Source organism: Gopherus evgoodei, unplaced genomic scaffold (assembly GCF_007399415.2).
Source record: "Gopherus evgoodei ecotype Sinaloan lineage unplaced genomic scaffold, rGopEvg1_v1.p scaffold_39_arrow_ctg1, whole genome shotgun sequence".
Classification (NCBI taxonomy): Eukaryota; Metazoa; Chordata; order Testudines; family Testudinidae; genus Gopherus; species Gopherus evgoodei.
In genome coordinates, this window is record NW_022060060.1 from 285,270 (window position 1) to 297,458 (window position 12,189).

Sequence of the window (12,189 nt, forward strand, 5' to 3'; positions counted from 1 at the left end):
TATTTCCCCCCACCTTGGTGGCTGATCTGGGCCAGCTTTGAGAGTGGTTCTTTTTTATTGGTGATCTGTGCTCCTGTCCTGTTAAGAAGTAGACTGAGGGCCCAGTGTACAAAAGGCAGTAGGTGGGGGCCATGATGCCCAGTGGAACACTTTGGAGTCACGAGGCGATAGATGCCGTGAATCGTAGAGGTTTTCAGTGGTGACTAAAACGATTACTGGGTGCGTGCAATGCTCCTAAAGATTCATTGTGAACAGAGGCAATGCTCCGAAGTATGGAAACATTGCCACATATGCACAAAGTCTTTACAAAGCAACTTGAAGGGAAAGGTCTACCAGGCATGGATAAACAAACCCTGATTGTTACATCAGAACGGACACACTGGGTCAGACCAACGGTCCAGCTAGCCCAGTATCCTGTCTTCCAACAGTAAATTGTGCCGGTATTTGTGCGCATCAGCAAAACACCTCAAAGGGAGATCCCAGTGGGCATGAAAGAATATTGTGATATATTCAACATCATTGCAGTTATGTGTTTTTATGTCCCTGATCTTTTATTTTCTTGGGACACCAGACATTCAAGAGAAACCACGAGCCTGAAGAACCTTTAGCTGCCAAGATTACCCTGTGTGTTGACCATGAGTGCATCGAATGCCACAAGAACCATATATGAGACCGGAATACTTCTTGTGAGCCTATGTGTTGGACTGTGAGTGTAATGACACCAGAGATTGCATGTGAGACTGAGTATTTCTTGTCACCTTGTGTGATAATCATGAAAGAATTGGATACCAGAGACTGTGCCTGATTCTGAATTACACCACTTTGGCATTGCAAAGTTACCTTAAAGTGGGCAGAAAGAACTCCCTGAGAGCATTTCCTGAGCAAAGGATCCCCCAGGCAGATGGAGAATTGGTGTAAGGGTTCTGCAGAAGTACTTATCCAGTGCAGTCTGGCTGGCACTCACTGCTATCAGATGTGTATATTGTCTGCTTCCCAGGGCCTATAGGAAAGCAGTGAGTATGTTAGAGCAGCCCCAAGGGTGCTCTGAGACCGGGAGAATGCAGGGAATGGAAAGGGCGTTTAAAGCTACCTTGGCCCCACTCTCTTCCGAAGTCAATAAGAATCAGCAGGAATTAAGTAACTGAGGATCAAGCTAATTGTGTTCAGGGGCATGAGAGGGAGGTGGAAGATCTGAGATTAGCAAGGAGACGGTTGTGAGAGGAGCGAGGGCTGGAGAGAGAAAGACAGAAAGAAAGAGATATGAGAATCATGACTGCAGTGCAAACACGAGTGCCCAGTTTCCATTTCATATGGGCAATGAACTCTTGGAAACCCTTCCCCATCTCTGAGGACACATCACATGGTATTTTCTCCAGAAAAGGACTTAAATAGTTTCCATTTTTTTCCCAAAATTGACTTTATTTCTAACATTTTTTTTAAAATATGCAGCCAACGATTTTCCATTCCAGAAACACCATTATTTTACACACACATAGGAGGGGCCATGTGACCTCTCCCCTTCCAAACAGCAGTCGGAGGAGTGAGAGGCACAGTGAGGGATGGGACGGCACGACGGTTAGTAGCAGGTATTGGTGTCGGACAGCACCAGGGAGACATTGACCAAGGTTGGTTTACCGGTGGACTTGTCCACGGTCCTCTGGGTCACCTGCAGGGGCAGCTTCTCATGTCCGACTAAGCAGGTGTAGGTGTTGCCGGCGTTCCACTCCTGTTCACTGATCTGCAGGGTGCTGTAGGCGAAGTACAGCAGCGGCTGGCTGGACTCCTGGATGGGCTGGGTGCTGATGTACTTGGAGGCGTTCAGCTCCTCGCCGTTGCTCAGCCACTTGATGAAGAGGTCAGGGGGGTTGAAACTTTTCACCAGGCAGGTGACGGTGGCAGCTTCGCGGAGGGCCAGCTGCTCGGCGGGAGGAGGGAAGATGTAGACTGACGGAGCGTGGCTGTTGGTTACTGTAGAAAGAGAGAGAGTTGGAGAACGATTGAACAAGTGACCTCGCTGTACCAAGGGGTCCTTGGACTCACAGCTCCTGGCCCTGGTCTAATGCAGTGGACATGGGTTTCTCTGCCATGGTGGGTTGCATAGACCACTGGCCCGCCCTTAGGTGGGAATCCTTGAGGGTTACATGGCCTGAGAGGTGGTGGGGGTGAATTATTAGCTTGAGATACAGACCAAGGGTGGGATTTTCTAGTCACCCTAACGAATTGGACATCGAACTCCAACTAATTTCTAATGGGAGCTGGACACCCAGAGCCCTTACACAGCATTGCAAAGCTCAGCTTAAAACTGTTAGAGGATGGAGAATTCTTTTCCCTTCTGATGGGTATTTCAACACCCCTCCCCCATGAAATATCTGGTCCCGTGTCAGTAATGACCAGCTGTGAGCACAACCAAGCTGATGGAAGAGGGTCACCTACCAGGCTGTTTGGTCAAATTCTTTTTAAGGGGGGAGGTGAGCTCTGGATGAATCACTTCGCAGGTGTACTTGTCTCCTCTCTCCCACTCATCCACGCACACGGAGGTCGTGGCATCCACGCTGACATGGCAGTTGCTCTGCACCTTGCGTTCTCCGATGCTGGTCTCCAGCTCCGTGCCATCCTCTCTCTTCCAGGTCACGTTGAGCCCCTCCGTGGATTGCATGTTAGTGACCCTGCAGGTCAGTATGGCCGATTTGCGGATGTAAATATCAGCAAAATTAGGCGGGATTAGCTGGGCGTCGATGTCAAGAGGGGAACACTCAGCTTCTGGGAGGCAAAGAGAGATGGGTGAGAATTCTCATTCGACTACCAGTGGGCTGTGTAATTTTTAAAATAATTGTGTTGTTCTTAGTGCCTAGAAGATGGCCCTACCCAGAACAGATGGCATCAACTCAGTGAGTCAGAAGCTTCCCTTAATTTTAATGTTAGGAGGGAGTTTTAATGTGCATGAGGAATTCCTCACTTCCTGCCACAAAGCGCTCTGCAGCTTTGCTGTGAGCCTGTTAAACAGCCCCTGCACTCCACCCCAGAGGTGGCTGTATCTCATTGTTGGACGATGGATCCCCTGTGGCTGTATCTCAGATCCCTGTATTAATTGTAGAGGGCTCATCCCATGCCCAGTTGCCCCATTGCTTAATTCATTTCAATTTTTCTTGTGTGGCTAATTTATAGAGGCTGTTCCTGGCTTGGTACAACATGGACGAATTTGAAAGCAATAATCTATTGATGTATCTATGGGGTATACATCTAGCTCCTATTACCACACCAACTGAGCACCTCACAAGATCCCAGTGAGAGGGAAATGCTTTTATCCTGATTGTAGTGATGGGGAACTGAGGCCCAGAGGCGCTAAGACATGCCCCTAACCACAGTCTCTCATGGGGATCTATGCTGTTCAGAATAATCAAGGAAGTTTAGGGGTGCGCTGGGGAGAGTTAAGGCCAGAGTTTTCAGAAGTGTTCAGTGAGAGAGGAGCTGTTTTGAAAACCTGGCCCCAAACATGGGTTTTGAGCATGTGAAAAAACTCTCACCCACTTAGCATGGGGGTTACATGGACACCCCCGAGCAGAGCTGGGGGATGGGTCATGGTCATTCCAGAGAGAGATGGAACCCCTGAAGGTCATGACTTACCTCCACACTCAAAACACTTGCTAGTGTTCCTTATGTCACTGAAATTATTGCTCTCCACCTTGCAGCTGTACACACTGTTGCTGTCCCAATCTTCCTCCGAGACAGTCAGTTCGCTGATGAGGGTGTAACCATTACAGCCACTGGAGACAGGGGCAACAGTGTGGATTCCAGAGCTGACCTCTTCCCCGTCCTTCAGCCACTTCATGGTAACGGCCTGGTTGCATAAGTTCTTAACGCTGCAGATGATGGTGGAGGTTTTATTGGGCTCTAGGAATTGGTCTCTGGCTGGGGGGCGGATGGTCATACTGGGTTCAGTAGCTGTTAACATGCAAGACAAAAGCAAGGAAGTGGGGATAACAGAATTATCACATGTGAACTTGGCACCCAGAATGCACAATATGCAAAGCTGACAATGTGTGTATGGGGCCTGCAGAGCCCGAGTCTCTTTCTTTACATCTGATGGGCTCTGCTACCAGCCAGTAGCTGAATGGCCTGCAACCCAAACCACCTTCCACTACAGCACAGTGCTCGGTCTGGATAGGGGGGTCCCCTTCACAAGCTCCACCCACAGTCACAAGCTCCACCCCCACAGACCCAAGCATGGAATTTCTGGTAGAATGGCCAGCCACGAAGGAGCTAACATTGTTGCCATTTAAGTGGTCAACATTAAACACCACAACTGAGAAGAGAACTCGAGTCCTTGCTCTCATGTCCTGATCTGACCTACTAGACCCTGCTCCCCTCCCAGAGCTGCGAGAGAACCCAGGAGTCCTGTCCCTAAGGAGCATAGGGATCTTCTCTCTCTCATGTGTATATCTATTAGTGTTTTTTTCTGATGAGCCTCTCCCCAGAGGACCTAGATACTATAGTCCAAAGGCCTGCAATTATCCACTGGGTAGTGAGTGATTGTGTATATCGTCCAGAAGAAGAGAATGAAACTACTTACTAGGCGGACAAGAATGATTTACTTTGATTGTCTCTTCTCCACTAGGGTATGTGGCTGTGCAATAGAAAACTCCTTGTGCTTCGGAGGCGGTGACCAATAGCTGAGTGGTGGCAATATAAGTCCCAGCTGTATTCAGGATTGAGGGGAATTTCTTGATGCCATCGGTGATGCTGGTGTTTGTGTTATTTTTCCAGGAGAAATCGATTGTTTCCGGAAGGAAGTCCTTAGCCAAACAGCCCAGTGCTACAGGATCTTGGCTCGCGTCGGCCTCGCAGGAAGGGTAGAGCGGGAAAAGAGATGGGGCAGCTGGGGTCGCTGAGAATCAAAACAATGAAAGGGTGGTTTTGGGTGGGAGAAGGGCAGAGAAGAGACATTAAAGCACCACCATGGGGCATGTAGGGAGCTGCTCAATGTGAGAAAGAGAATTGCTGCTTGGTTAAGGGTAGAAAAAAGCAAGTGTTATCCCACATTCAGATATACATAGCCCTGGGATGAGTCACTCGGAAAGGGCAAACTCCTGGAGGTGAAGTCCCCACCTTGAAGGTCCTAGCTTCCATTGTGTGCACGTATAACACCTGATGTACCTGAACATTCATGGACTCCAAGGCTAGAAGGGACCATTGTGGTCATCTAGTCTGACCTCCTGTCTCACACGAACCAGAGAACTGTCCCAAAATGATTCGTAGAGCAGATCTTACAGAAGAACTTCCAAGCTTGATTTAAAAGTTGTCATATATGGCCCAAGGTCCATACTGTATAAAGACTCATGGCCCATCACTTCATATACACAGACACAGGAACCCAGCCCCCTTGTATATATGGCACAGCTCCCCCTTGTATACAGACATAGGACCCCAAGTTCCTTATATATATGGCCCAGTCCTCTTGTATACTTACTCTTATGCATATATGGCCTAGTCCTCATGTGTGTATGGCCCCAGTTCCCTTGACATGCCTCAATCCTCATTTGCTTGTGAGACTCTAAGGCCTCTCTGGTCCTGCAGGAATGTAGTGATGTTCAACACCAACTTCTCCCCCTCAGTCAACGGATGGTTCCCAACAGCCATACACTGAATGTCTGTGATCAGTCCCTCTTTCCTGAATTTGTCACTCAGCATCAGCTGAGCCCTAATCAGCAACGTCATTCTCTGCCAACCCACCCAGTGCAAACATCTGTCCCCCCCACTTTCCCATGGTGCACCACTGCTGAAAAAGTGGCATCATTCTGCATTGCCCAAAGGGTCAACCTGGCTGAAAGCCACCTCCCCATATGAATAGCACTGGGAGCAGTGCAGAGCTGAGGCGTGAGCCAGGCTACCCCGTGGAAAGAGCTAAAGATTTGCCGCTCCGTGCTTGCTTTAAAACGTGCAGTAAAAGATGGTCAGTGCAGCACGTTTGGGCGGTACAAATTCCCACCGAGGCCCAGTTGCTTCCAAGAGCCAAAGCCTTTGGAGAACCTGAGCTCCTGGAGAAACACAAACACATGAGTGTGCCCTCCAGCCTAAGCAATGTCTCTGCAGAGCTTTCCTCGCCTCTTTCCTTCCCTTTCCATCTTGCTATTTTTCCCTCTCCCCCACCAGGTTTCCTCCACTCTTGTTCTTCTCACAAAGCAGAAACCTTGGCCAGTTTACACCACTTGGGAATCTGGCCCCACTGATTCAAATGAAGGGACACCTTATTTACACCAACTGGGGACGTGGCCCAGAAAATCAATTGTTTCTTGCCTCCTTCACCTTCCTCCTATCACCAAATACTGGCAAAACCATAACAAAAGCTCAGATTGGGGAAGACCAAGATCTGGCCAAATTTTGAACCGAACCAGCCCCCAGAGCTCTTATACCGGGAGACTTATATTGGTCTGGCAAGGGGGCCGCAGGTAACAACCTAGATATACCCCAAAGCAGCCTGCTACAAAGCCCAGGAATGGGTTGAAGGAAGGATGCTCTGTCCCAGCCCAAACGGGACAGATCTCTCTGGGAGAGTTGGTGCCACCCAGGATGTGAACTGATTGTGTCCTGCCAGGGGCTGGCCCAGAATTACTGACGATGGGTATGGGAACGAGAGAAGGCCAAACTCTTCAGACTAAGCCCAACAAAGCCAGAGGATTATACAGAACAAAAAGGGACATTGCAACCTTAATAACAGCATGGGCTAGGACAGCTGGTAGCGCGAGGAATCCTCTGACCCAGCCAGTGCTGATACAGACCCAGCTAGGGGGGACCTGGTACCACCGGGAACCAGGACCCTGCTCACCCAGCCCGGTGTTGATACAGACCCAGCTAGGGGGGATCCGGTACCACTGGGAACCAGGACCCCCCTCACTCAGCCCGGTGTTGATACAGACCCAGCTAGGTGGGATCCGGTACCACCAGGAACCAGGACCCTGCTCACCCATCCCGGTGTTGATACAGACCCAGCTAGGGGGGATCCGGTACCACTGGGAACCAGGACCCCCCTCACTCAGCCCGGTGTTGATACAGACCAAGCTAGGGGGGACCTGGTACCACCGGGAACCAGGACCCTGCTCACCCAGCCCGGTGTTGATACAGACCCAGCTAGGGGGGACCTGGTACCACCGGGAACCAGGACCGTGCTCACCCAATCCGGTGTTGATACAGACCCAGCTAGGAGGGATCCGGTACCACCGGGAACCAGGACCCTGCTCACCCAGCCCGGTGCTAACACAGACCCAGCTAGGGAGGATCCGGTAGCACCAGGGATTGCAACTGTGCACACCTAGCCTGGTGCTGATACAGACCCAGCTGGGGGGATCCGGTACCACTGGGAACCAGAACCCCCCTCACTCAGCCCAATGCTGAAACAGACACAGCTAGGGGAATCCGGTACCACCAGGAACAGGGACCCTGCTCACCCAGCCTGGTGCTGAAACAAACACAGCTAGGGGGGATCAGGTACCATCAGGAACAGGAACCCTGCTCACCCAGCCCAGTGCTGACAAAGTCCCAGCCAAGGGGATCCAGTACCACCGGGGACTAGGACCCTGCTCACCCAGCCCGGCGCTGATACAGACCCAGCTAAGGGGATCTGGTTCCCCCAACGACAAGGATCCTGCTTACCCAGCCCGGTGCTAACACAGACCCAGCTAGAGAGATCCGGTATCACCGGGAACCAGGACCCTGCTCACCCAGCCCAGTGCTGATACAGACCCAGTTAGAGGGGATCCGGTATCACCAGGAACCAGGACTCTGCTCACCCAGCCCAGTGCTGATACAGACCCAGTTAGAGGGGATCCGGTATCACCAGGAACCAGGACCCTGCTCACCCAGCCCGATGCTGGTTTAGATCCAGCTAGGGGAATCCGGTACCACCAGGGACCAGGACCCTGCTCACCCTGCTCGGTGCTAACACAGATCCAGCGTGGGGGACTGGTGCCACCTGGGACTGGGACTGTGCTCACCCAGCCCGACACTGATACAGACCCAGCTAGGGGGGACCTGGTACCACCAGGGAACAGGACCCTGCTCACCCAGCCCAGTGCTGATACAGACCCAGCTAGGGGGATCCGGTACAACTGGGAACCAGGACCTTGCTCACCCAGGCTGGTGCTAACACAGACTAGATAGGGGGGATCCGGTACCACCGGGAAACAGGACCCTGCTCACCCAGCCCGGGGTATAGACCCAGCTAGGGGGATCCAGTACCATCTGCAGGGGTGGCTCCAGGCCCCAGCACGCCAAGCACATGCATAGGGCCGCAAGCCGCGGGGGGGCGCTGTGTCAGCGCTGCGATGGCGGTAGGCAGGCTGCCTTCGGCGGCATGCCTGCGGAGGGTCTGCTGGTCCCGCAGCTTCGGTGGACCTCCCGCAGGTGGACTCTCCACCGACAAACTGCCGGAGGCATCCTGTCTGCCGTGCCTGGGGTGGCAAAATGCCTAGAGCAGCCCCTGACCATCGGGGACCAGGACCCTGCTCAGCCAGCCCGGTACTAACACTGACCCAGCTAGGGGGCATCTGGTACTGATACAGACCTGATACAGACCTCGCTAGGGGGGATCCGGTACCACCGGGAACCAGGACCCTGCTCACCCAGTCTGGTGCTGACAAAGACCCAGCTAGGGGGATCCAGTACCACCGGGAACCAGGACCCTGCTCACACAGCCCATTGCTGACACAGACCCACCTAGGGGGATCAGGTACCACCGGGGACCAGGACCCTGCTCACCCAGCCCGGTGCTGATACAGACCCAGTTGGGGGTTCCGGTACCACAAGGGACCAGGACCCTGATCCCCCTGCCCGGTGCTAACACAGATCCAGATAGGGGGACTGGTGCCACCTGGGACTGGGACCCTGCTCACCCAGCCCGGTGCTGACACAGAACCAGCTAGGGGGGATCCGGTAGCACCAGGAATCAGGACCCTGCTCACCCAGCCCAGTGCTGACACAGACTCACCTAGGGGGATCCGATACCACTGGGAACCAGGACCCTGCTCACCCAGCCCGGTGCTAACACAGACCCAGCTAGGGGGACTGGTGCCACCTGGGACTGGGACCCTGCTCACCCAGCCCGGTACTGACACAGACCCAGCTAGTGAGGATCCGGTAACACCAGGGACCAGGACCCTGCTCACCCAGCTCAATGCTTATACCGACCCAGCTAGGGGGAATCCGGTACCACCGGGAACCAGGACTCTGCTCACCCAGCCCGGTGCTGACACAGACCCAGGTAGGGGGGATCCGGTACCATGGGGAACCAGGACCCTGCTCACCTAGCCCAGTGCTGACACAGACCCAGGTAGGGGGATCCGGTACCACTGGGAAGCAGGACCCTGCTCACTCAGCCCGGTGCTGATACAGACAGAGCTAGGGGGATCCAGTACCACCGGGGACCAGCACCTGCTCACCCAGGCCGGTGCTAACACAGACCCAGCTAGGGGGATCCGGTACCACTGGGGACCAGGACCCTGCTCACCCAGCCCAGTGCTGACACAGACCCAGCTAGGGGGGATCTGGTACCACTGGGGACTAGGACCCTTCTCACCCAGCCCGGTGCTGATACAGACCCAGCTATTTATGGAAACATCGGTCTAAAAATAAAGGGAACTGAAAAACAAACCTCTGCCAGCTGGAGGCTAAACTACCGTAGGCCAGAATCGGCCATCTTGGTTCTACACTCAAAGGAACACTTTTATTTTATTTGATTAATTATTGTGAATTCAGATATGGAGACACTCTGAGTAGCACTTTAATCCCGCAGTGGTCTTGCTGATTGAACATGACGGCTCCAGGAGTAAAGTGCTACTTAATAGGAGTGCGAGTGTCAAAAATCTCTCTTTTGTTAAAAGTATTAATAATTCCTAGCATCCATTTTATAATGGACTGAGGCTGAATTAGCCATGAAAGGCATTGGAAGTTCCACATCTAACCCCTTAAACCTCTTTGACAATCCCAACTTGATCTAAAGGGCATTGAAAGCCCCCGGATCCAAATAGAGAATAATTACTTGGTTTGTACCATCAGGGGAAAATAGATCTTTTGTTAGATTAAACTTTAAAATGAAGCATGTCATCAAAGTTATAGGGGAGATTTTCTGGGGCAAATATGACAGTCCGGCAACTAATCTTACCCATAACATTTATTAGCTTAATAATTATCAAAAAAAGCTTTCTAATAATTTTCCCCATGGTAACAAAACATGAAACATTTGTCTTTGTCTTTTAAAATGTTCACTGAATTCTATTAGAGTTGTTCATTAGACAAATAGGTACAATTTTCAAAAGCAACTAAGTGATCTATAAACTTAAACCCAATTTTCAACAGCGACTTAGACATTTAAGAGTTTAAATCTTAATGACAGTCATTATTTAGTTTTAACTATTGCTAAGTATTTTTCATCTGATCCTTTAATTTAAATTAAGTGAAATTTTCCTCCTAATCATGTTGCTTCTGATTATTTATCTTTTTCAACAACAATAACATGAAAAAACCATAAATAATCCTGGCCTATGGACCAATAAATCAATATTAACAGAGAAATCAATTTAGCAATTATTTTTAAACTCAGTCCTATCGTGGTAAAATGTTTAAGTCAGATTTGCAGTCTGTAATGCCAGAAGGTTGGGTCGGAGGAGGCAAAATTTAAAGTTTTTACGTGGGTCATTGTGAGAATGGTAATTTATCCTCAGAAATGTAAGATAAATAGCTAGATATGAAACACAAGGAGCTCGCATAGACAGATAGACTATATAAATTGATAGATAAATTAGATAGATAGGAAAAAATAGAGTGAGAGATTAGAGACAGAGATTGAATAGACAGATTGCATAGACAGATTAGATAAAATTAGAGATACAGTAAGAAAGATAGATAATGAGAAAGAGAGATTGGGGTGTATAGGAATAGAGAGAGGTTTGATTTATGATTGGCAGTCATAAGAATACCCCCAAACTCATTTGGACTTTGGGAGACTATAGATTGCAGGATGGGACCCTTTTCACACAGAGAACCTCCTTCCCTCACTATTAGACATACGAGCAAAAATAATATTGATTTACCTGAAGTAACTGTGACCTGGGTTCCTTGTCCCCAGTCATAGATAGCATAGTTATCACTCTAATCAACCGCTTTTGGGAGTCTGCACAAATACCCCATCTATGCAATGAATCACTATTTTTACTATGTATTTGGTGGGCTTAGAAGATTAAAATACTTTAAAAATTTATCCTAGGAATACCTGATCATGTTTAAATTCCAGTTAAACATTAAAATAAAAGGTGCCATAAAAACTGATATTATTTATCTAATTGGCATTTAATTAAGACTACAATTAAAGATCCTAGCATGGAAGTATTTTTATTTTAGAAGCACAGATATTTTATTGCCTTTCCTCACTATTATGCACAGAGAAAAACCTTATTTATCTATTCATTCATTCATGTCTTTATTTGGATTAATAAACTCAACTATCAATTAGCTGATGTATTAAAATAGCAATCTGGCAATGAGTTAAAAACCCTGTCAATCAATCAATAGCCCATCCTATTTTATTTGTCATTTATGACTAAAAAAATAGAATAAGAAGTTGCCTGAGATAGTTAAATATCTTTCAAAGCTGTTATCCCAGCTAATACCTGGAGTGTGGGATAAGCACCTCTGTCCCCCCGTCTCTGCCTGGGGGGTGCACAGCCTGGCCTGTACCCGTCCTGGCCTGGGCAGCATATCCAGCCTGTGCAGAGGAGCCATGAGCTGTACCCTGCCCTGGTATTTGGTCCACAAAGGGGGACGTACCCCACCGCCCTTCATAGGTCAGAATAGAGAACAATACTCCTGGCTTCCAGACCCCTGCTCTAACCTACTCCTCTTCCAGAGCCTGGGAAAGAACCCAGGAGTCCTGGCTCCCAGCTCCCCACTCTAATGGCTAGATCCCACTCCCATCCCAGAGCTGGTGAGGGAACCCAGGTGTCTTGCTCCCCTCTCTAGCACACGCTTCACCCCATTTATCTCTGAGGGGGTTAAAACACTCTCTGCACTCATGTCACCAGCCAATAGCAGCCACTTTCCTGGGATGGACTCACCAAATCACTAGCCATGTTGGGTCACGACCCGACACTGTAGACCGGGGGGTTCTGTCCGGGAGTCCAGCTCTGCTCTGTGTCTGTCGCA

At 50.0% G+C, this 12,189-nt stretch overlaps 1 protein-coding gene across 1 annotated transcript in view; it reads right to left on the reverse strand.

Moving 5' to 3' along the window:
* The window catches only part of LOC115642209, a 440,558-nt gene that overhangs the window by 28,357 nt on the left and 400,012 nt on the right, over nucleotides 1-12,189 (reverse strand). Inside the window, exons 4-7 of the mRNA XM_030545694.1 lie at nucleotides 4,571-4,885; nucleotides 3,625-3,942; nucleotides 2,434-2,760; nucleotides 1,585-1,968 (exon numbers count right to left, since the gene is read on the reverse strand). Of these exons, the coding sequence (XP_030401554.1) occupies nucleotides 1,585-1,968; nucleotides 2,434-2,760; nucleotides 3,625-3,942; nucleotides 4,571-4,885 (1,344 nt within the window). The remainder of the gene's footprint in view (nucleotides 1-1,584; nucleotides 1,969-2,433; nucleotides 2,761-3,624; nucleotides 3,943-4,570; nucleotides 4,886-12,189) is intronic.